At 46.7% G+C, this 24,480-nt stretch overlaps 1 protein-coding gene across 3 annotated transcripts in view; it reads right to left on the reverse strand.

Moving 5' to 3' along the window:
* LOC112253520 (echinoderm microtubule-associated protein-like 4) overlaps positions 1 to 24,480 on the reverse strand; it is a 118,202-nt gene that overhangs the window by 12,268 nt on the left and 81,454 nt on the right. For 2 of the 3 annotated variants that reach the window (XM_042323503.1, XM_042323502.1), the window contains exons 3-14: positions 15,790 to 15,931; positions 15,014 to 15,235; positions 12,141 to 12,281; positions 11,775 to 11,800; positions 11,338 to 11,373; positions 9,572 to 9,695; positions 9,151 to 9,300; positions 6,748 to 6,817; positions 5,350 to 5,460; positions 4,365 to 4,460; positions 4,096 to 4,230; positions 3,667 to 3,802 (exon numbers count right to left, since the gene is read on the reverse strand). In XM_042323503.1, the coding sequence (XP_042179437.1) occupies positions 3,667 to 3,802; positions 4,096 to 4,230; positions 4,365 to 4,460; positions 5,350 to 5,460; positions 6,748 to 6,817; positions 9,151 to 9,300; positions 9,572 to 9,695; positions 11,338 to 11,373; positions 11,775 to 11,800; positions 12,141 to 12,281; positions 15,014 to 15,235; positions 15,790 to 15,931 (1,389 nt within the window). The remainder of the gene's footprint in view (positions 1 to 3,666; positions 3,803 to 4,095; positions 4,231 to 4,364; positions 4,461 to 5,349; positions 5,461 to 6,747; positions 6,818 to 9,150; positions 9,301 to 9,571; positions 9,696 to 11,337; positions 11,374 to 11,774; positions 11,801 to 12,140; positions 12,282 to 15,013; positions 15,236 to 15,789; positions 15,932 to 24,480) is intronic. The other variant, XM_042323504.1, reaches the window with a different exon arrangement.

Raw genomic sequence — 24,480 nt, forward strand, 5'->3', positions numbered from 1 at the left:
ACAGCTCACAGCGGAGGTTTCTGGGAATAGGATACAACAAATATTTGACATTTGCTAATGTAGTTTATGTGCCACGGTACAGGCCAGCTCGTTGTTCTCTCAGGGGAGCATTTGAGGTGGAAGTGAGAGAGAGTGTGTGTGTGTGTCTAGGGTTGCTGTGTCTGCATTCTCCACAATCGAGCGCACCGCCACGCAAGCTCCATAGACAAACATTGACAGTAGAATGGCCTTACTGAAGAGCTCAGTGACTTTCAACGTGGCGCAGTCATAGGAGCAAGTCAGTTCGTCAAAATTCTGCCCTGCTAGAGCTGTAAGTGCTGTTACTGTGAAGTGGAAACGTCTTGGAGCAACAACGGCTCAGCCGGGAAGTGGTAGGCCACACAAGCTCACAGAACAGGACCGCCAAGTCCTGAGGCGTGTAAAAATCGTCTGTCCTCGATTCCAGCACTCACTACCGAGTTCCAAACTGCCTCTGGAAGCAATGTCAGCACAATAACTTTTCATTGGTAGCTCCATGAACTGGGTTTCCATGGCAGAGCAGCAGCACACAAGCCTAAGAACACCATGCGCAATGTCAAGCATCGGCTGGAGTGGTGTAAACTCGCCGCCATTGGACTCTCTGGAGTGATGAATCACGCTTCACCATCTGGCAGTCCCACAGACGAATCTGGGTTTGGTGGATGCCAGGAGGACACTACCTGCCCAAATGCATAGTGCCATCTGTAAAGTTTGGTGGAGGAAGAATAATGTCTGGGACTGTTTTTCATGGTTCGGCTTAGGCCACTTAGTTCCAGTGAAGGGAAATCTTAATGCTACAGCATACAATGACATTCTAGACGATTCTGTGATTCCAAATTTGTGACAACAGTTTGGGGAAGGCCCTTTCCTGTTTCAGCATGACAATGCTCCCGTGCACAAAGCGAGGTCAATACAGAAATTGTTTGTCGAGATAGGTGTGGAAGAACTTGACTGGCCTGCACAGAGCCCTGACTTCAACCCAATCGAACACCTTTGGGAAAAATTGTAAGGCAGACTGTGAGCCAGGCCTAATTGCCCAACATAAGTGCCCGACCTCACTAATGCTCTTGTGGCTGAATGGAAGCAAGTCCTCGCAGTAATGTTCCAACATCTAGTGGAAAGGCTTTCCAGAAGAGCAGAGGCTGTAATAGCAGCAAAGGGGGACCAACTCCATATTAATGCTTGACGAGCAGGTGTCCACATACTTTTGCCAATGTAGTGTACTTGCAGAATATCACTCCTCCTCTAATAATACTAAATTCTATGCTAATAACACAGAAAGATGCACAGCAAGAGGCCCATTCCTCAAGGCTAGCCAGACTGAACCTGAGGCAGTGGAATTCTTAATGGAGGTACTATTGAGTGGCAGAGAGAGAGGGTATGTGTTAGAATGAATATGCATCAGACAGCGTTTCTGTCTCTGTATCGCTTCTGCTCCCCCACATTGGCATGACCTCCATCCCCGCAGAGCTCAGACAGATGTGGACACACACACACTCCCACCGTCTAACCAGCAGGAGGCACTGTGGCCCAGCTCCACCACAGTAACTTGAGCAGAGCAGGTAAAATAAATAAAGAGATGAACAGTTTATCCCTGGCATCTGGCCAAAGTTCTGTTCATCCAGTTCTGTAGCATGCCAAGAAAAACCATTACTGCTCAAAACCCCAACACCGTCCCCCCCAGGCACTCTGGCCTGCCAACAATCACACCCACTATTCTTCTTCTCTGCCCCCACTTTTCTTTCTACTTTTCTTCCCTGTCTTTCTCTTCCTGTGTCTTTCTGTGTCTCCTCTCCGGTCTCGAATCACCTCTTTCAGTTGCTCTTCTCTGTGTCTTTGAGACACACTGAGAAGGTAAGCGCTTGGTATTACTCATTTGGGTATGTCTGATACGGTCAGACGGTTTAACACAAATATTCATATATACGTGGATCATGAGGGACAGCACCATGGTCCAACCAACTGTGCCATCAGGTGAAGGGGTTGTGTGAGGTATAAAGTACACTGTATTGTGTAAGGTGCTGGCTCCCACTAGGTGCTAGCTCCACGAGGTGCTGGCTCCCACTAGGTGCTGGCTCCACTAGGTGCTGGCTCCACTAGGTGCTAGCTCCACTAGGTGCTGGCTCCCACTAGGTGCTGGCTCCCACTAGGGGCTGGCTCCACTAGGTGCTGGCTCCACTAGGTGCTGGCTCCACTAGGTGCTGGCTCCACTAGGTACTGGCTCCCACTAGGTGCTGGCTCCACTAGGTGCTGGCTCCACTAGGTACTGGCTCCCACTAGGTGCTGGCTCCACTAGGTGCTGGCTCCACTAGGTACTGGCTCCACTAGGTGCTGGCTCCCACTAGGTGCTGGCTCCACTAGGTGCTGGCTCCCACTAGGTGCTGGCTCCACTAGGTGCTGGCTCCCACTAGGTGCTGGCTCCCACTAGGTACTGGCTCCCACTAGGTGCTGGCTCCCACTAGGTGCTGGCTCCACTAGGTGCTAGCTCCACTAGGTGCTGGCTCCCACTAGGTGCTGGCTCCCACTAGGTGCTGGCTCCACTAGGTGCTGGCTCCCACTAGGTGCTGGCTCCCACTAGGTACTGGCTCCCACTAGGTACTGGATCCACTAGGTGCTAGCTCCACTAGGTACTGGCTCCCACTAGGTGCTGGCTCCACTAGGTACTGGCTCCCACTAGGTGCTGGCTCCACTAGGTGCTGGCTCCCACTAGGTGCTGGCTCCACTAGGTGCTGGCTCCCACTAGGTACTGGCTCCCACTAGGTGCTGGCTCCCACTAGGTGCTGGCTCCACTAGGTGCTAGCTCCACTAGGTGCTGGCTCCCACTAGGTGCTGGCTCCCACTAGGTGCTGGCTCCACTAGGTGCTGGCTCCCACTAGGTGCTGGCTCCCACTAGGTACTGGCTCCCACTAGGTACTGGATCCACTAGGTGCTAGCTCCACTAGGTACTGGCTCCCACTAGGTGCTGGCTCCACTAGGTACTGGCTCCCACTAGGTGCTGGCTCCACTAGGTGCTGGCTCCACTAGGTGCTGGCTCCACTAGGTGCTGGCTCCCACTAGGTGCTGGCTCCACTAGGTACTGGCTCCACTAGGTACTGGCTCCACTAGGTGCTGGCTTCACTAGGTGCTGGCTCCACTTGGTCTAGAGGCCTGTTTGTGAGGTTTAAAGGTCCAATGCAGCCATTTTTTAAAATCTCAATATCAAATAATATATGGGTAACAATTAAGTACCTTACTGTGATGTATTTCTATTTTATTGCAATGATAAACATAAGTAGCTTCTTAGCAAAGAGCAATTTCTCAAGCAAGAATTTATCTAGGACTATTTGGGAGTGGTTTGAGTAGGGAGGGGAAAACTGAAGACTAGCCGTTATTGGCAGAGAAGTTTGTTACTCTTTCTTATTGGTCTGTTACTATTAACTCATTTACTGCCTAGTGATGTCACCAGACTCCATGTCACCGAAACAGAATGACATTTCAGGTAGTCTTTTCAAACAGCCCTTACACTAAAAGGGCATTATCACAATTTCACACTATTATGCCAAACTCATAGTGTGGAAATATACATAAAACACAGGACAATCACATTTTTGACTGCACTGGGCCTTCAAGGCAGTGTAAGCTAGAAGGTATAGAAGGTGTGTAGTGTACCTTTGGGTCCCTTCCCTGGGCTCGGCTCCACTGTGCTCCTGCTCCATATCAACATGATGCCTCCTGAGTCTCCAGTCAGGATGTCCCCGTTGTTGAGGAAGGCCAGACACTGAACAAACTTGGGTTTTTCATATTTCTGAGCAGGAAGAGAAGTTGAGCGAGTTATTTCGTAATAAATGCATTGTGGATGTGTTTAAGGGAGACTAGAGAAAGAGCAGGTGTACGCATAATGTTCAATTACGTAAGGGATACATCATTTTCTGACATCACACCATTATTCAAGGCACTTAAGGTTATTGTGACGCCAACGTGTAAAAACAACCGTTAAGTGCACTTCTCTGTTTTGCTTGTCTCAAGCAGATCTTTACACTCTTTTAAGTCCTGAACAAGTCTTTAAAAAAAAAAGAGTATTAAGGTGTGTGTCCTCACCCCGAAGATGCCCTGCTTGCGTGCCAGCGAGGTGCCAGCCCAGGTCCAGAAGAAGATGTGGGACTTGCCACAGGTTACTATGGTGTTGGCATCAGTCGGGTGGAACTCCACCACAAGCACCACCTCATTTGTAGACTAGAGAAGGTGAAACAGAGATCATGTACAGCTAAAAACAAGATCAATTTTCATAACCCAATCGTCAAAAAGGCAATGATTTACGCATTTTACACAGAATTACACAGTAGAAAAACAACCCAGGTAACTCTGACCTTGATTTCAGCGATCTTGGATTTCTTCTGCCAGTCCCAGACAGTCAACATGTGGTCGTTACAATCATCAATCACCGCCAGGTGTGTGCCCGAGTCCTGTAGGAGAAACGCAGGAGGAAACAGGATGTCTTCATGTCAGTAAAGCTTGTATGAAACACAGATCCTATTGTCTGCAATTCAATAAATCTGCCATAACATAATTCCAGTTTATGCCTGCTATTCTTTGATAGTGCATATGATCTGTTATATACCGTAGGTCGGTGAGAGGGCATGGAAAATTCTAAACATGAATCAACCTGTTGCATAAATGGCCATAAAGCTAGCAGGAATAACCAATAAACTTCTAAGCGGTTAGCCATTAAGTCGACATGGCATATGGTATCAGCAACGACATACGATGATGTGTCATCATCCTTCGTTCAGGATGTACTCATCTTTAATAAAGCAAATCCACTGCTTAGCTAGACCTCTGATAGCATAAGAGGATAATGATTCACTTAACCTAGAATGTGTGTGTGTGTGTGTGTGTGTGTGCGCTCGTTTTTATGGAAATGGGTCATGGCGTATGTGTGTGAGCGTGTGCGTGCGCAGTTCGCCTGTGAAGGGAGCCCGGACTGTAAAAGCAGAGTTCTGGAATGTGCTAACGGAGGACAGGGAGAGAATAGTAACGCTAAACTACTACTGATTAGAGAGCATGTGAGGTGCTCAACACCACAACGACACCACTCGCCTGATCACGAAAGAGCTCGGTTCAGAAACACACAGCACCTAGAACCCCAGACCTGATTCTAGAACATCTTATCTAGACCCACTAACCACGGGCTGCGATGTGATTACGTAGAACTATGACCTGTAGGATCTGTACACTTCCCAGGATGGGGTCTCACATGAATTACCACACTATAGTAACCATATTTCCCATAATGACTAAAACGTCCTGGATTATATCATTAGAGGTGTTAGGAGTGGTGCTAGGGGTGCCCACCGCTTTGGAGAAGGCCAGGGAGCCCACCCCTCTCTCGAAGGTGCCCAGGCCGATGACCTGCAGGGTGGACAGGCTGACCGAATCCCACACTCTCACATGGGGCTGCAGTGGCTGCAGGGGGAGAAGAAGAGAACGCACACGTCATTGAACTCTCGGTGTAGCCAAACTCAGACCCTATGGTTGCATTTACAGTGTATTCTTCTCGACAGCATCCTTTCCTTGTTTCCTTCCCTTCACAATCAGTGGCAGATGATGAGAGGCCAACACAACATCTGACCAGCTCTCAGCTTTTCACTGTGTTCCCTAACCAGAAACGTGCATGTCTCGGTTGGGTCGCGATACTCCTTTCCAACCTTCCTTTGCTCGTCTCCTCGTCTTCACACGCACTGGCAGATAAAATAACTTGATTGAATCCCACCCAATTGCGTTTTACCTATCGCATCCTCTAAAGATCAGTGATCATTAAGGAAAAAGGAGAAGGAGGTGAGGAAAGGAAGCCATTTTGAAGACTTGAGAAAGCATTCAACAGTTACAGTCAGTAAGTTGTAAAATATCTGGCTCACTGACAGACAGGATCCTCTTCATTCGAGGAAGGTTAGAGCCAGTCTGACATGTTTGCACCCAGAGAGCTTAAACATAATGAGTTGCATTAGAGTATGGATTATTGGTATGCTTGAGTAAATATGAGGCACTGGTGTCTTAGATGTGCCTGTCAAAGACATGAGTGAGCCTGATTGTGCAACGCAAGCAGAAATACTGTACACAAGAAGAGACATTGTGCAAACAAGGATTTGGCTTTTAAATATAACCACAGATAGACATGTCATTCTTTATTTGGCAGGCTGGTATAAGACTACTTAAAGGAAAACTCCCACTTATTTTGGTATTTGTTTCTCTTAGTCCATTGTTGACATAGTCCCAGAATGTTTTTCTTATCTGCATTCAAGTTTTCAAGATATGTAAGTTTCAAAATACAAAACTACAGAAATCATCCCCGTATGACGCGTTTTCGATCATGTGATGTAAAATGCATCATACAGGGATGATTTATGTATTTGTGTATTTTGAAACGTACATATCTTGAAACCTTAATTGCTGACAACCAAAATATGTTGGGACTATGTCAACAACGGACTAACGAAACAAATACCAAAATATCGTTTTTGGGGTGGAGTTTTCCTTTAAGTTCCTTGGAAAACCCCTTGGTGTCACCTAGGTGACATTTGAAGCCCTGTGACTTGCATAGTTGCGTGTGTGTGCCTGTGTGGATGCGTGACGGGGAAGAAAACAGGTTGAACAAACATGAAATGTCACACTGCCGGATCATATCATTAAAAGATTTAGCCAGCAGAAAGTTGAGGGGTGAGGAATGGGTGACGAGGTGGGACAGTGACTCACCCGCCCATCCTTATCCACTCCTGCAATCTGTCCCGTGGCAATGCGGATCTTATCAGGGTGAACAGCAAGGCTGAGAGAGACACAAGGAGAACGAGATCAAAAAACTATGAAACGTGTCTCGCGCGTAGGACACTACCTCTCTACTGAAAACGCCTACAGTCAGCAACAATCCGTAGTAATGAGTGGAGTATGTCAGGTGTAAACTGAAGCTAGATGAGCGGTAGCTGTTTGACTGAGCAGGCCTGTGTGCATGTCTGGCCCACGGCCTGATGGGAAGAGGTGAGGCGTATCGTTGCAAACATAATACAGGTTAGCACGCCGCTATCGCACAGACTCATTTGACTCTCCCACTTCTCGCTCACCTGGACAGAAGACATTTACATCTCATTTGCATAGTATGTTGATCTTAAGAGGCTCCTGGGAGGATGGAAGCCTGAGACAGTTGAGCTGGAGGTGTCAGTTACACGGCGGTTAGTGTAGGAGCCATTGTGTCTGTGACAAGTATTTGCTTAATCCGGATGAAAGGTTTTGTTTGAAGTGTTTATACAGTTTTCAGACAATTGGGGACATATTATACTACCTTCTGTATCTAGTGTATCTTACAGTGCCTTGCGAAAATATTCGGCCCCCTTGAACTTTGCGACCTTTTGCCACATTTCAGGCTTCAAACATAAAGATATAAAACTGTATTTTTTTGTGAAGAATCAACAACAAGTGGGACACAATCATGAAGTGGAATGACATTTATTGGATATTTCAAACTTTTTTAACAAATCAAAAACTGAAAAATTGGGCGTGCAAAATTATTCAGCCCCCTTAAGTTAATACTTTGTAGCGCCACCTTTTGCTGCGATTACAGCTGTAAGTCATTTGGGGTATGTCTCTATCAGTTTTGCACATCGAGAGACTGAAATTTTTTCCCATTCCTCCTTGCAAAACAGCTCGAGCTCAGTGATGTTGGATGGAGAGCATTTGTGAACAGCAGTTTTCATTTCTTTCCACAGATTCTCGATTGGATTCAGGTCTGGACTTTGACTTGGCCATTCTAACACCTGAATATGTTTATTTTTGAACCATTCCATTGTAGATTTTGCTTTATGTTTTGGATCATTGTCTTGTTGGAAGACAAATCTCCGTCCCAGTCTCAGGTCTTTTGCAGACTCCATCAGGTTTTCTACCAGAATGGTCCTGTATTTGGCTCCATCCATCTTCCCATCAATTTTAACCATCTTCCCTGTTCCTGCTGAAGAAAAGCAGGCCCAAACCATGATGCTGCCACCACCATGTTTGACAGTGGGGATGGTGTGTTCAGGGTGATGAGCTGTGTTGCTTTTACGTCAAACATAACGTTTTGCATTGTTGCCAAAAAGTTCAATTTTGGTTTCATCTGACCAGAGCACCTTCTTCCACATGTTTGGTGTGTCTCCCAGGTGGCTTGTGGCAAACTTTAAACGACACTTTTTATGGATATCTTTAAGAAATGGCTTTCTTCTTGCCACTCTTCCATAAAGGCCAGATTTGTGCAATATACGACTGATGGTTGTCCTATGGACAGAGTCTCCCATCTCAGCTGTAGATCTCTGCAGTTCATCCAGAGTGATCATGCATCTCTGATCAGTCTTCTCCTTGTATGAGCTGAAAGTTTAGAGGGACGGCCAGGTCTTGGTAGATTTGCAGTGGTCTGATACTCCTTCCATTTCAATATTATCGCTTGCACAGTGCTCCTTGGGATGTTTAAAGCTTGGGAAATCTTTTTGTATCCAAATCCGGCTTTAAACTTCTTCACAACAGTATCTCGGACCTGCCTGGTGTTTTCCTTGTTCTTGATGATGCTCTCTGCGCTCTTAACGGACCTCTGAGACTATCACAGTGCAGGTGCATTTATACGGAGACTTGATTACACACAGGTGGATTGTATTTATCATCATTAGTCATTTAGGTCAACATTGGATCAATCAGAGATCCTCACTGAACTTCTGGAGAGAGTTTGCTGCACTGAAAGTAAAGGGGCTGAATAATTTTGCACGCCCAATTTTTCAGTTTTTGATTTGTTAAAAAAGTTTGAAATATCCAATAAATGTCGTTCCACTTCATGATTGTGTCCCACTTGTTGTTGATTCTTCACATAAAAATACAGTTTTATATCTTTATGTTTGAAGCCTGAAATGTGGCAAAAGGTCGCAAAGTTCAAGGGGGCCGAATACTTTCGCAAGGCACTGTATCTACTGTCTCCGAGATACACAATCCATGGTACTGCGTAGGTTACCGTATGAAATCAACACCATACTACACAACCAAGTCTGACCAAAACTCCCAGTTGCCACCAACTCACCGTTTTGTGTTAAACAACAAATACCAAAACAAAAGAAAAGGAAATGACAGTGGAACAGGATACCAGCTCACCATTTGACACTGTCTGTGTGGCCGAGGTAGTGGCGCTGTGTCCTCTCCTCGTAGTTGAAGAGCACGACCACAGAGGCAATAAAGTAAACACTCTCCCCTGTAGGGAGCAGGTACACGTTGGCTCGGCAGTCTTTCCCCCTGTAGCCATACCTGACATCGGGAGTCAAGGAAACACAACAGAACACGCAGAAGGAAACCCATCGAGGGTAACCTCAAACGGGACATCTTAATAGCAGAACTGGCTCATTCTACCAGTCTCCTTTTCTTCATCTGCAATGTGAAAACAACTGGAAAGGTGAGAGTGAAGACCCAGAAGACATCCACCATTTTTGCTTTGATCCCCAGACAGACAACAGAAGGACCGAGGTCAGGGACATACAGAGTGAGAGCGTTTGGGGACCCTGCTGAGACGAAAGGATACACCCACTCCAGTTTGAGTCTCTCCGGGGGCAGCTCTGTGCGCACGTCCTCGTAGTTCTCCACGTCCGCGGGGATGAACATGGTGATGGGTCGACCTCGCATGAACATCTTGATGTAGTCTCCCTCTGCGGAGGAGACCGACAGAAACGAAAGTCGCTAGCTTGCTAAATCACAATCGCCATTTTGACTTGTTAGATACAGAGGAGATCTGTTGGATACTAAAACCCATGCTTTTGCACACACATTCAGCATTCAGTATCGGCACAGGTAAACATATTAGCAGGGGCATAGCTGGGTTCAAATACTATCAGAAATGATTGAAAATACTTGTTAAGTATTCAGGCAGGCTAGAGCAAACACTCAAATAAGTATTTGTACCCAGGTTGGAATGGTATTTCTCACACAAGAAAACCCTGTTAAGGTAATAAAGGTTAATGTGTCATGAGACCGAGACTGTATGACATGAGTTTAGTCCATTAACAGAAGAATCTCAGCAGCCTGACTGCTCACCACGCTCCCCACCGGCACACATAATCACTTGGTTTGAGAACACTTTTTTCATTATTAAAAAAACAAAAAAAACATAAACACCTGAAAAAGCCTAGAAAAGCCCGATGAGTTGGGTAGATGTATATTTTTTTGTATTATTATTTTATATACTGTTCAGCCAGTGTGCTGCACATGCTCTCCACTCGTCGAGGGACGAGACACTGTACAGACAGACGTGGAGACAGACACGGACAGACCGAGAGAAGCGTTGGATGCCGTGCACCGGCGCAAAGCAGTGAGTCAGCAACACCAAACCCAGCTGAAATAAGAAGACGTGATAGGAGGATAGAAGAACAAAGAGAAGAGGAGGCAGAGAGAGAGCAAAAAGGGGGGATCAGTGGGAGACTGGGATCAGTGGAATGTGTGCGTTTCCGCGTCCGCTCGTTCCAGCTCCGTGGGGTTAGGGCTCTACTCTCCAAGTGAGAAGACAATAGGGGGAGAGGGAGATTTGGTGGAGAGACACAGAATTTCAACATTGCTCATAAAATAGTGAGGGCTTTCATCCAGTTTTCTCAAATTGAGGGGGAGGATACAGTAGAACCCAGCACTGAATGTTCAGAATCCATCACAGGAATTACGTAGTTTATGACTAGCTAGCATTTACTGATACAAAGGGACACAAATAAGTGCCTTGTGGACACAAATAAGTGTAGCCATGGTCTGTGATATTCTTATTTAACTGATGGTTTCCCCTTTGTGTCAATTAATGCCGGTAAAAGGCCCGAATTAGCTGAATTTTAGTCCTAAGTGTCGGTCTGTCTGTGGAGCTAATCAAGTTAGCGAGCGCCCCGCCCAGCCATCTCAGAACCAACCACATTCCTCACATGACCTGCCCGAGCCAAGAGAAGGACACTTTTAGCCGGACGACACTATGTTAAGTGGCAACGGGGCACAGTGGGGCGTGGCATACTGGCAAAGCTATGCCCTTTATTTAGGCTAGGCATCGCCTGAGGACAATGGCATAGAGGAGGGTGAGAAAGTATGGGGGGGGGGGTATTTCTGTATTTGAGGGAGTGATAGAGGACAGAGAAAGATGGAGAGAAATAGGCAAGTGAGGGTGCAGAGGAGAGGGAAAGATCATGTCTGTACTTGACCCCGATGAAGGGAGTGGCAAAGAAAGATAGATAGAGGAAGAGGCAAATCAGCCGAAAAAAAAGCGGAGGGTGGAGAAGCGCCTGCTCCAAGGCTGCTAGCTCTCGCTCTCTGTTGTCAACTTACCAGCTTGGCTGTTTTTCTCGCGGGTTGACATTTTGGCTGGTCATGAGACAGAAACAACATCACTCAAAACACACACGCACACAATGACAGTACACGGGGGCGAAGAGCTCAAATGGCTCGAAGAAGACAATGATGACTAGTTGGGTCTACACAATAGGATAAGGGGCCACGTCGGAAAGAACCACCAGGCGCTTTGAAATACAGCTCCTCTTACCCAGAGGCACTCGAAAAACAGAGATACTACAGTGTAGCACTTTCATAAAGGCCAATGAGAACATACTTTAGTTGACTTTGTATCATATTGTACAATGTTACAATTGTTCCAAAAAGTGCCAATTATGTGGCTGTACTACAGTGCATAGGTCTAGTGGTTCCAGTATGCGGTGGTGGATGTTTTACATGGAGAAGACAGTAAATGATATGGGAGTGTAATTCACCTTGGCTGATCACTGGGTCTTTATGCCTGGAAGAGAATGGAGAAATAGCCATTAGGACTGCCCGTGACTTGTGTCGACAAAAACAGAGTGACAGGGTGACAGTTGGGCCAATTGAGCAGCATCCTATATTAGGGAGGGACTTTGGATGAAAACAAATCTAGGGAATTAAGGGGTTGTCATAGTGATTGGAGGAGAGTGTCATGTCTGAAAGGTACAGTACTCTCATATACCCCATAAAGCGAACGCAGGCCAGTTTCAGCGCTTAATTCAAAACGTAACCAGAATTCAATTCTGATGTACCACTGTATCTGGATTACGAGTTGACACTGTATAAGAGTTGTGAAGGGGGTCCCATCAGCCACTCACTTGTCCGCGTTCTTCACCACCTTGGCCAGCAGTTTGGAGGTGGAAGCAGCCTTCACCAGCTTGTTCCTGCTCTCCTCGCCACTCTCCCACGTGCTGCTCTGAGAACGCTCTATCCCCGTGCCCCGCTTCGCACTGTGACCCCTACACACACACACACACACGGAGGAACGCACGTGAAAAAAAAAAAACAGTTGTATACCACACATATGGATCAAGAGAGGAGGAGAGAAAGAGAGTTAGCTAGACAGAGAGAAAATAGGGAGTATGGAGGAGTGCCATGGCGATAAGGGAGACTGGTTTGAATGGGCTAATGCTACTCATTTTTTTCGATATGTTAAACTGGAAAAAGTGCATTGGAAGTGTGTAACTGTTATTTTTTGCAGGCTACATTACATACTTACGTCCCAGAGTTTGAACTTGACCAGGCCACCATGTAAACCTAACAAGGAAAAACTCTGTACCCTTAATCCACAATTATTTCACCTATGGCAAACCTCCTGTTGGGTTAATCTGGACCTGAAGCACCACACACACACACACACACACACACACAGAGATATGGTGCCTCAAAGAGCCACCCAGGTCAGCAGTACGCAACCCCTCAGTGCTACAATCACTGCACCCCAAGCACAGGTTAGTACACATTGGCTGGCCGTCCAACTCAAGCCCCAGGGTTCAGGAGACAGAGAAGGCCGAAATGTTAAGAACCACACTGCAAGTGTGAAGTTAGAGGAGGAGGAGGTTTGGTAACATTGCAGAATGAAAGGTTTTGGAGAATGGCTCGAGAAGAGAAGAGAGAGAGAGAGTGAAGAATACCACTACTTGTGCGAAGCTGTGAGGAGGAAGGGTTATTTGCGAGACGTAATGTTTTGGATCACTTCTGCGTGGCGTCTGCTCATCCTCCAGGGGGCAGTCGTGACGCTGAGGGGCAGATGGTACTGCGGCAGACGGTTGAGGGGAGGGGTGGTTTAATGATGTGTTACACTGCTACTTTTACAGAGTCTGTACTCTGTCCTTATCTACAATACAATAGACGTGATTTAGCAGCCGATTTGATCCAAAGAGACTTACAGTCATGTGTGCATACATTTTACATGCGGGTGGTCCCGGGAATCAAACCCACTACAAGCGCTATGCTCTACCAACTGAGCTATAAAGGACCCTGGAGACAGGGACGGCGGGGAAAGACACCTAGGTATCCGCGCGCACACACGCACACACACACGCACACAAAGGCCTGGGGAGGGCAAGAAGAGCACACACAGGGTTAAACACATAGACCCCAGCACCAGCCTGCTGGGGCCCTCAGTAGAGGAGTGAGGGGCGAGCGAGAGGAAAGCTAACAGTCCCACAGACGAATCTGGGGGCAGAGCTGAAACGCTTCACTTTAAAGGGGGGTGTGTGGGGGGAGGTGCAGGAGAGGGTACGGCAATAGATATGGGGAGAGAGAGAGAGAGAGAGAGAGAGAGAGAGGGAGGGGTGACAGATGGATGGAGTGGTAACTAAAAGGCAGGATCCATAAAGGGTAGACGAGTGGTATAGTATCGTTGCTATACAGCACATACGTAGCGTAGCGTTGGTTAAAAGCCCTGAATGGTGCACTCACTGCATCTCAAGGCTTTATTCTAGCTAAGTGAATGTGAACTGAAGCCTATTTGAGACTCCCATGCTATCCATTCCTCTGGTTGGATTGGAAAGGGACCATTTAATAGATCAAAATCACCCTATAATACCCGCATGCCTCTCCTGCCCAGCAAGGCCCCTGCATGTGCACTGCACTGCTCTGAGGCCTGGTTCATTCCATATTGGGTGGACACGCACAATTGCTAGCAGATGAGTTTTCCAGCCAATGTATCTGGCACGTCAGCAGTCCTGACTAATAACCTGATACTGCCCAGTCTAATGGACAGGGATGTGTTCCCAGGGTGCTCTTTGTAAAAACTTAATTGATTTTCAATGTTTCTGAGAATAATTTATGTTGATCTATGGTGTGGGTCATGAGTGTGAGGCTGACCAGTGCTTTGATTAGTGAGTGCAGTCGGTCTGTGGGCTGGAGCTTGTGTGTGTGTGTGTGTGTGTGTGTGTGTGTGTGTGTGTGTGTGTGTGTGTGTGTGTGTGTGTGTGTGTGTGTGTGTGTGTGTGTGTGTGTGTGTGTGTGTGTGTGTGCGTATGTGTGTGCGTATGTGTGTGCGTATGTGTGTGTGTGTGCGTATGTGTGTGCGTATGTGTGTGCGTATGTGTGTGTGTGTGTGTGCGTATGTGTGTGTGTGTGTGCGTATGTGTGTGTGTGTATGTGTGTGTGCGTATGTGTATGTGCATGTGCGTGTGTGTGTATGTGTGTGTGTGTATGTGTGTGTGCGTATGTGTGTGTGTGTGTGCGTATGTGTGTGTGTGTATGTGTGTGTGCGTATGTGTATGTGCATGTGCGTGTGTGTGTATCCTGACTGGTACGGAGCACAGCTGGTACATGACAGACAGGGCCTCTCCTATTCCTAACGATACAGTGGGAGGCCTCACACTGTTGCGGATGAGTGCAGAAGGGACATCTGCAAACCGTTCCACTCCTCTCATGTACTTTCCTCTCGTTTCGTCTGAATGAAAGGGCTGTGCTACAAGTACCCTAAAAGGAAAAAAGGTAAGTAGTGTTGAGAGCAGGTCGAGAAGCGAAAATCTGCAGTGGCAGAGTCTGTACGTGGAAAGATAGCTGAACGTACAGGTGAGAGACGGCGACAGACGGGAGGGGGTTAATAATGTGAGTGATCTGAGAAGCAGGCCAACTCCGCTCCCAGTGAAAGGTAAGCAAGGGTCAAGAGCGTTGAGTGTCGGCCAGGCATTGCGTTGGAAAGGGAGATCAAAGTGTGCGTCGGAGGAACCTTTTGGCTGGGGAGGTGCCCTTGCTCTCCAGGGCCTGCCTTTGGGACTGGGGGGGGTGAGGGGAGAGGGGGTGGCTGGAGCTGGAGGGGGACGGTGAGGGCTGCATGGGGCTGGCAGGGGGGCCTTTATCGTTAGCCTGGTTGGGCTGGGAGGGCCCCTCCTGCTTCTCCTTGATGCCCTCCATCGGAGGGGTGTCCTTTTTCCTCTCTGCTGTCTGACCGCTGTGGAGACAACCAGGGGGTTAACAAAACAGGGGAACACAACCAGGGAAGACAGGGGGACAGAAACACATCTAGAGGACAAGAGGACAAGCTGGTCCTGACTCTGTGCCTATGCGAGCAACTTCTACCAGCAGCCTTCACGACTGCGAAGACTTACAAAGCCCCGACTTCCTCAAATAGGCAGTGTAAAACCGACTCAGCATATTTGATTAATGTCTAGTTACTCATTGAGGAAGTGCTCAGCAATGCTTAGCCATAGGCGTACATACAGGCTGTGACAGGTACCCCATCACAACATTATTGTCCTCAAAGAACCAGGGTAAAATTTACAGCCTTTATTCTGTTGAATCACTGCAAGCTGGAAGGAAGAAAGTTAAACACGTGATCAACATCAAAACAGGTTGACAAATGAGATTAATGTGGCGTTTCAGAGCAAAACATCATGTCAACACAGGCACTTCATCAACGGCTGCCGATCTGATATGAGCAGGTCTAGAGTTGAGCAATGTTTTTGAATGGGAAGTGTGTGTGTGTGTGTGTGTGTGGTACAGCACCTCTTGGCTGCTGAGGAGAAGGTATCCTTCCTGGCGACGGACACTGTGGAGCTATCTCGGTCTCTATGGCTGGGCTTACGGCTGCCGGAGCTGCCGTTGGGGATGCAGGACATCGAGTAGGCCTCGCGCAGGGGATTATGGCCTACAGGGAGCAGGAGAGAGCACATTCAGAAGGGACAACTATAAGATATACACTGAGTGTACAAAAGATTATGTTCGTTGCATGACATGACATCAAAATTGGCCAGCATCGCTATGGAACACCTTGTAGAGTCCATGCCCAGATGAACTGATATCTGTCCTGAAGGCAAGGTGGGGGGGGTCAAGGGGTCAGAATTTTTCATTGCTAGGTATTACTGCACTATATAGGAGATGGGGAGTGGTTGAACAAGGGAGTATGACTGCTCGACAGACAGACAAACAAACAAGGGTTAAGAGTCTGATCCGAGGGAGGACAAAGGAAGGATTAGGGAGAGCAGATTCCTGGCTAATCCCATCTCACCCCCCTCCCTCACCCCGTTAACCAGACAGCCTAATTGGATAAGGAGGGAAGAGGGAGCTCATAGGACAGAGAGTAGGCGTCTCGGTGAGATAAACCATTGATTAACGGTCCTCATGCAGAGAGCCGGAACACACGCTAGATACAGTATAAACAGCAGCACGGACACCATGATGCAACACTCCGTAGGAAACACACTCATATGAGTTTCATAAGTAAAGTGAATGATGAGTATTTGAGTCAATACAGCCAAGATTCTAATGGATGATGACACAAACAAATGCCGTGACATCTCGGAGAGAAGATTAGATGAATGCTCTCTTCTTTGTTGGGGTTTTAATGTAATAAATCAACTCAGTCCTTTCTAAGCACTTCTGTAAGAATTACTGTGTGTAGAGCAAGTCTGTGCACTGACCGGAGGACGGGTGAGGGGCGGGGTTATGTTTGGGGGCGCGTGGTGTCCCAGGAGAGGTCTGATCCCGTGTCGGTGACACGTGGCCCAGTTTCACGGCCCATTACACCCCCCCCCAGTTCAAACACACACAGCATGGTGGAGGATCTGGTCTCCCTCTGCAGGGCCGGGTTGGGGGATACCCCATCCACCAACACCCCCACCGCCACCTCCCAGCTCTCTCCTGTCTCATCCCCCTCCCCCACCGCCATCAAGGCAGAAGACAGCTGGAGACTAATTAGGAGAAGACCGGCAATGCTGGTACACAAGGCCTGAGGGAGAGTCAATGAGTCTGATGAATGAATAGTCAAGCGAAATCAACCCGGTCCTATTCTAACGGCTGTGTATTAATAATGATTGACACCTTTCAAGAGGCAGTCTTCACCCATCAACCTGGCTTCCTGATCTGAGAGGCCTATTTCTCTCTCCCATCAAACTGCTGTGATTGACAGGTGTGTGTGTGTGTGTGTGTGTGTGTGTGTGTGTGTGTGTGTGTGTGTGTGTGTGTGTGTGTGTGTGTGTGTGTGTGTGTGTGTGATTGACAGGTGTGTGTGTGTGTGTGTGTGTGTGTGTGTATGTGATTGACAGGTGTGTGTGTGTATATGTGTGTGTGTATGTGATTGACAGGTGTGTGTGTGTGTATATGTATGTGTGTGTGTGTGTGTGTGTGTGTGTGTGTGTGTGTGCTCACCTCCCTATAGATTGGCTTCCTCATTCCTGATAATAAATGATTTGGAAAAGAGGAAGAAAGGGTGGGATAAGACTGGAGCTGGAGAGATAAAGATAAGAGGCCGGAAAAAGAGAAAAGTGAATGAGAGAAAGGGATACAGTGTTGAGCAGATCAATCAAATGGATTTATAAAGCCCTTCTTACATCAGCTGATGTCGCTAAGTGTTGTACAGAAACCCAGCCTAAAACCCCCAAAAATGTCAGATTATCAGATGTCTGATAAAACCCCAAAATGTACGTAGTAGAGGGGAAAGAAAGTCTGAACAATAGACAGAAAGAGAGGAAGAGATTTCTGGTAGTTGATTAAGGAAACGGGGGTCTCAGGAGCAGGAAGGGGTCCTGTTTGGGGGAGGGGGGGGGGTTGTGCCTGCTCCAAGTGTGTGTATGTGGGGCGGAGGTGGTTTGCAGAGTTGGCCTTGCAGTCAGAGCAGTCAGAGCATGGGTGTCTGAAGAGAAACTGAACTGAACCACGTGATTTCCTTTGCTTCCTGTCTGCTTCAGTCCCGGATTACTGCCCACGTCACTGAGAGAGCAGGACGACAGAGCTGAAATATTCAGAGCACCACTGTTGTACGTGCCAAACTACCAGTGCTGTAACATCAGCTCAATAACCTCTTAATTGCATCCATGTACATTTCCCAGGAGTGCTGACTATCCCACTACAATAGGACACACACACACACAGCGGGGGTTGCCAGGAGCCATCGCTATGGCAATAGATGGTATTAAATAGGAGAGTGATGTCATAATGAGATAAAAAGGTGACCAGCCGAATGGAGAGCTGACCGGAACGAGGGATCAGAGGGTGTGAGGGAGGAGAGACGGATGATGGATAGAGGGATGTGCAACGAAAAGGCTAAGCAAGGTTGACACAGGGTGAGCACTTCAATTAGGGCTGTGGCGGTCATTACATTTTGTCAGCCGGTTATTTGTCATGGAAAAGACTGCCGGCCTCACGGTAACTGATCGTTAATTAACATGAACACGTTCAGCATCTCCAGGCCTCCCCACATACAAGCCGCTGATGCCTTTGGAACATCCATACTGAACCAAAACATAAAACGCAAGATTTAAAGTGTTGGCCCCATGTTTCATGAGCTGAAATAAAAGATCCCAGAAATGTTGCATACGCACAAAAAAACATCTCTCTCTCAGGTGGGGCATATCAAGAAGCTGATTAAACCGCATGATCATTACACAGGTGCACCCTGTGCTGGGGACAATAAAAAGGCCTCTCAAAAATGTGCAGTTTTGTCACACAATACAATACTGCAGATACCTTAGGTTTTGAGGGAGCATGCAATTGGCATGCTGACTGCAGGAATATCCACCAGAGCTGTTGCCAGAGAATTTTATGTCAATTTCTCTATCATAGGCCGCCTCCATTGTCGTTTTAGAGATTTTGGCAGTATGTCCAACCGGTCTCACAACCGCAGCCCACTTGTAACCACGCCAGCCCATGTCCTGGCTCCCAAGAGGGTGGGCCTATGCCCACCCATAGCTTTGCCCTTGCCCCGCCATGTGAAAACCACAAAGGTCCTGTAGTCTATATATAAAGGCAACTTTAGTAGTGAATGATACAAACCTCAGAATGTCTTAGAAATCAAAACGTATATGGGCTGCATGGTTCGACTACAGTCTATTGAGGATTTGAGCAAGTAGCCAAAAAAAAAAGCCTGCGCTCCGTTCCTTGCCTCAGGCGGCACAGCTGTTCTCTCATCAAGTGGTCATATTTTCACCCATCAGACTATTCTCAATTTAATCTGGTCTTCACTAATATGTCAAATTAGTTTTGATTTAGAATGGCCATTATTAAATGGGCAGGAACAGGGACAGGAGAAAAAAAGACATGCCCTCTGTACAGTGCATTCAGAAAATATTCAGACCCCTTCAATTTTTGCACATTTTGCTATGTTACAGACTTATTCTAAAATTGATTAAATATTTTTTTTTTATTCATCCATCTACACACAACACTCATAATGACAAAGCAAAAACAGGTTTCTATACATTTTTGCACATTTTTAAAAACTACAAAACTTAAATATAACATTTACATAATTATTCAGACCCTTTACTGAGTACTTTGTTGAAGCACCTTTGGCAGCAATTACAGCCTTGAGTCTTCTAGGGTATGATGCTGCAGGCTTGGCACACCTGTATTTGGGAGTTTCTCCCATTCTTCTCTGCAGATCCTCTCAAGCTCTGTCAGGTTGGATGGGGAGAGTCACTGCACAGCTATTTTCAGGTCTCTCCAGAGATGTTCGATCGGGTTCAAGTCCGGGCTCTGGCTGGGCCACTCGAGGACATTCAGATACTTGTCCCGAAGCCACTCCAGCATTGGCTTGGCTGTGTGTTTAGGGTCGTTGTCTTGTTGGAAGATGAACCTTCGCCCCAGTCTGAGGTTCTGAGCGCTCTGGAGCAGGTTTTCATCAAGGATCTCTCAGTACTTTGCTCTGTTCATCTTTCCCTTGACCCTGACTAGTCTCCCAGTCCCTGACACATTTTATTTTTTATTTACTTAACTTTATTTAACCAGGCAAGTCAGTTAAGAACAAATTCTTATATACAATGACCGCCTACATTGAAGAACATCCCCACAGCATGATGCTGCCACCACCATGCTTCACCGTAGGCATGGTGCCAGGTTTCCTCCAGACGCATTCAGGCCAAAGAGTCCAATCTTGTTGGTACCCTTCCACAGATCTGTGCCTTGACACAATCCTGTCTCAGAGCTCTACGGACAATTCCTTCAACCTCATGGCTTGGTTTTTGCTCTGTCACCATGCACTGTCAACTGTGGGACCTTATATAGACATGTGTGTGCCTTTTCAGATCATGTCCAACAAATTGAATTTACCACAAGTGGACTCCAATGAAGTTGTAGAAACATCAAGGATGATCAATGGAAACAGGATGCACCGGAACTCAATTTTGAGTCTCATAGCAAAGGGTCTGAATACTTATGTAAATACGGTTTTTATTTTTTTTGTTATACATTTGCATGCCATGGGCTCTCAGATCTTGTTCATGTACCTACCCGGTGCTTAATTTAAGGAAACAAGTGAAATCTGTTCGGGACAGGTGTGTGACACGAAACATATTTCACAAAACCGTCTACGCACTGAAGAAAGGAATATAGGAGAGAGCGGAGATGGAAACGCATGGTGGTGAGACATTCTGCACAGATCAAGGTAATGTGTCACTCACTTCATTACGAAAATATGAAAAAAATCCTGATTACTAGGATATTCAAAATCAAATGCAAATTCACTAACTGTAGGCAAACCTTAAGCCGCCCTGCATAATCAATGAAACAACAACATCACCTAGGGCTATATGACCTCTCCCCGACTCAAGGATAGAAAGTTTGGAGTGTAGCATAAAGTAACCAGTCCATCCAGTATGCATAACAATACAGTCCACACTCAACTGCGATTACTTGAGATTACTTAGACCAATTATGGATAAAGACATCTTAAATCAGTTTCGTTTTATGTTTTCCTTCCCCATGCATAATATGTAGGCAATGTATTGTATCACAATCATCATTTTAATTCAGGGTTTTTTCGGGCTTGGGCTCATAAGCATTTGGATTGAATCGTCACCGTAGAAAGTGCTGTCCATTTCGTTGTGTTAGGCTTTAAAACAGCATCCATCACAACCATGTTTTACACTGTTTTAAAAGTATGATAGGCCTACTGTTCTGATGTGATTTTCCATTGTATTTGCATTGATGTTAGTGGTTAGAGGGACAATAGAGCCCTGAGTACCAGGCCATTAGGACCTGACGGTAACAATAGAGCCCTGAGTATAAGGCCATTAGGACCTGACGGTAACAATAGAGACCTGAGTATAAGGCCATTAGGACCTGACGGTAACAATAGAGACCTGAGTACCAGGCCATTAGGACCTGACAGTAACAATAGAGCCCTGACTATAAGGCCATTAGGACCTGACGGTAACAATAGAGCCCTGAGTATAAGGCCATTAGGACCTGACGGTAACAATAGAGCCCTGACTATAAGGCCATTAGGACCTGACGGTAACAATAGAGACCTGAGTATAAGGCCATTAGGACCTGACGGTAACAATAGAGCCCTGACTATAAGGCCATTAGGACCTGACGGTAACAATAGAGACCTGAGTATAAGGCCATTAGGACCTGACGGTAACAATAGAGCCCTGAGTACCAGGCCATTAGGACCTGATGGTAGTTAGCCAGTTGGGTACTACCAAAGCATGGCCAGAGTGCATAAAAAGGGGATTACCGTGACTGAAAGGTCACGTGGAAATTTTACTGCAGTCATGGGCCGGGACTCATGACTGCCGGTGTGGTGGTAATACAGTCACCACAACAGCCCTACTCCAATCCTACCATTCATACAGTAAAGGGTTCTGGGTTTTTTTTGCCTTTTTTTATATAGTAAGGCACTTTTTAAATGCAAGAGAAGTTTGCAACATAAGCCCCTTAGCCCTTGTTTTTAGTGGGCTTTGCGAGTGTACAATTATGTTCACCCCATGGCCTGAAACTCCCCATAAATCAATTCGCGATGATTGTACACCCACTAAGAAAAGTCTGCAAAAACTTAAACATCATCAATGGAGAAGTCAACATGCAAGTGGAAGTAAAAACGAATGCAAATAAGCTAGAAATTGTGCTACTAAATCACATGACGGCATAAACACGTCTTGTAAAAAGCAATGATGTTTTTGTTTGGTTGTCTTTTGGAAATTGTAGAAATAAAACATTTCCCTTCTTCAGAAGTTCCAGCTAGGCAAGCTAACATTGTAGTTAGTTAATTTGCAAGCTATCATACAATAGGTGTATATTAATAATTATAAAAATCCAAATAACTTCACAAATCTTCATTGTAAAGGGTGTAAACACTGTTTACCATGCTTGTTCAATGAACCATAAACAATTAATGAACATGCACCTGTTGAATGGTCATTAAGACACTAACAGCTTATAAACTTAGGACACAAAAGAGGCCTTTCTACTGACTCTGAAAAACACAGAAAGAAAGATGCCCAGGGTCCCTGCTCTTCCGTGTGAACGTGCCTTAGGCATGCCGCATGCAAGGAAGCATGAGGACTGCTGATCTGGCCAGGGCAATAAGTTGCAATGTCCGTACTGTGAGACGCCTAAGACAGCGCTACAGCGAGACAGGACAGACAGCTGATCATTCTCGCAGTGGCTGACCACGTGTAACGCCACCTGTTAGGTACATCCGAACATCACACCTGCGGGACATGTACAGGATGGCAACAGCAACTGCCCGAGTTACACAAGGAACGCACAATCCCTCCACTAGTGCTCAGACTGTCCGCAATAGGCTGAGAGGCTTGTACAACAGGCTTGTAGGCCTGTTGTAAGGCAGTTCCTCACTAGACATCACCGGCAACAATGTCATCTATGGGCAGAAACCCACCGTCGCTGGACCAAACAGGACTGGCAAAAAGTGCTCTTCACTGACGAGTCGCGGTTTTGTCTCACCAGGGGTGATGGTCGGATTCGCGTTTATCGTCAAAGGAATGAGCGTTACACTGGGGCCTGTACTCTGGAGCGGGATCGATTTGGATGTGGATGGTCCGTCATGTTCTTGGGCGGTGTGTCACAGCATCATCGGACTGAGCTTGTTGTCATTGCAGGAAATCTTAACGCTGTGTGTTACAGGGAAGACATCCTCCTCCCTCATGTGGTATCCTTCCTGCAGGCTCATCCTGACATGACCCTCCAGCATGACAATGCCACCAGCCATACTGCTCGTTCTGTGCGTGATTTCCTGCAAGACGGGAATGTCAGTGTTTTGCCATTGCCAGCGAAGAGCCCGGATCTCAATCCCATTGAGCACGTCCGGGACCTGTTGGATCGGAGGGTGAGGGCTAGGGCCATTCCCCCCAGAATTGCAGGTGCCTTGGTGGAAGAGTGGGGTAACATCTCACAGCAAGAACTGACAAATCTGGTGCAGTCCATGAGGAGGAGATGCACTGCAGTACTTAATGCTGTTGGTGGCCACACCAGATACTGACTGTTACTTTTGTTCAGGGACACATCATTCCATTTCTGTTAGTCACATGTCTGTGGAACTTGTTCAGTTTATGTCTCAGTTGTTGAATCTTGTTATGTTCAGACAAATATTTACACAAGTTTGCTGAAAATAATCGCAGTTGACAGTGAGAGGACGCTTCTTTTTTTACTGAGTTTAGCACACACAAGTGACCAATTTCCAGCCAAGGGTGGTCCATTTAAAAATCATTCCTTCCTCCCTCGCCCTGCAAGTGTATACTCGTCAGACGTCATGATATGTCATCAGAAGTGTCCACTTCATCGGCCAATCGGACGGAATGCAAGGGGAGGTAGCGGGACGAATACGGATAGCCAGGGGAAGGAAGTTGGAGCTCAGGAGAATTTGAGAGTGGCAAAGGCGAATGCAAACTTTTGTACATATGTTTTAAAACAATCCCCCAATCGTTTAATTTTCCAACCTTACCAGCCAGAGTTGGTTAGTTGCGTGCACTATTTAGTAGGATGTGATCGTTGATGTAAAGTTGAGTGAGTGAGTTGTAGTTCTCTCGGGAGTTGTCATTTGCTAGCTAGCCTGTCAGTAAACGATCTAAATTGGACGGGTAGCTATCACCAGCAGGTTGTTTTCCGCGAGGACTGTGTGCCCAAGCCATTTATCCCTCTACGAGCTAGCGAGGTAGTGTAAATAATCTCAGTAGTTTCTAGATTTGGGACTTATTGCCAACTGTCCTGGGCAGTAACCGCTTCCTCTATGCATTTTTCACAAGGAGACCAGTTAGATAGCGTCCACATCCCTGCACGCTGTGGGTTCCTCTGAACAGAAGGTTTTTTTTCCTTGGAGATAAGATCGCCACGGCCCCGCGAGCAGCTAGGTTTCTCTGATCAGAAGAAATGTAACATTGTGAGTGAGGAGCAGGTGTCAGTGCGTATCTTGTGTTTGGTGGGCTGCATTCAGCCTGACATACTTCAGCAGTAGTGCCA

This window comes from Oncorhynchus tshawytscha, linkage group LG06 (genome assembly GCF_018296145.1).
Source record: "Oncorhynchus tshawytscha isolate Ot180627B linkage group LG06, Otsh_v2.0, whole genome shotgun sequence".
Lineage (NCBI taxonomy): Eukaryota > Metazoa > Chordata > Actinopteri > Salmoniformes > Salmonidae > Oncorhynchus > Oncorhynchus tshawytscha.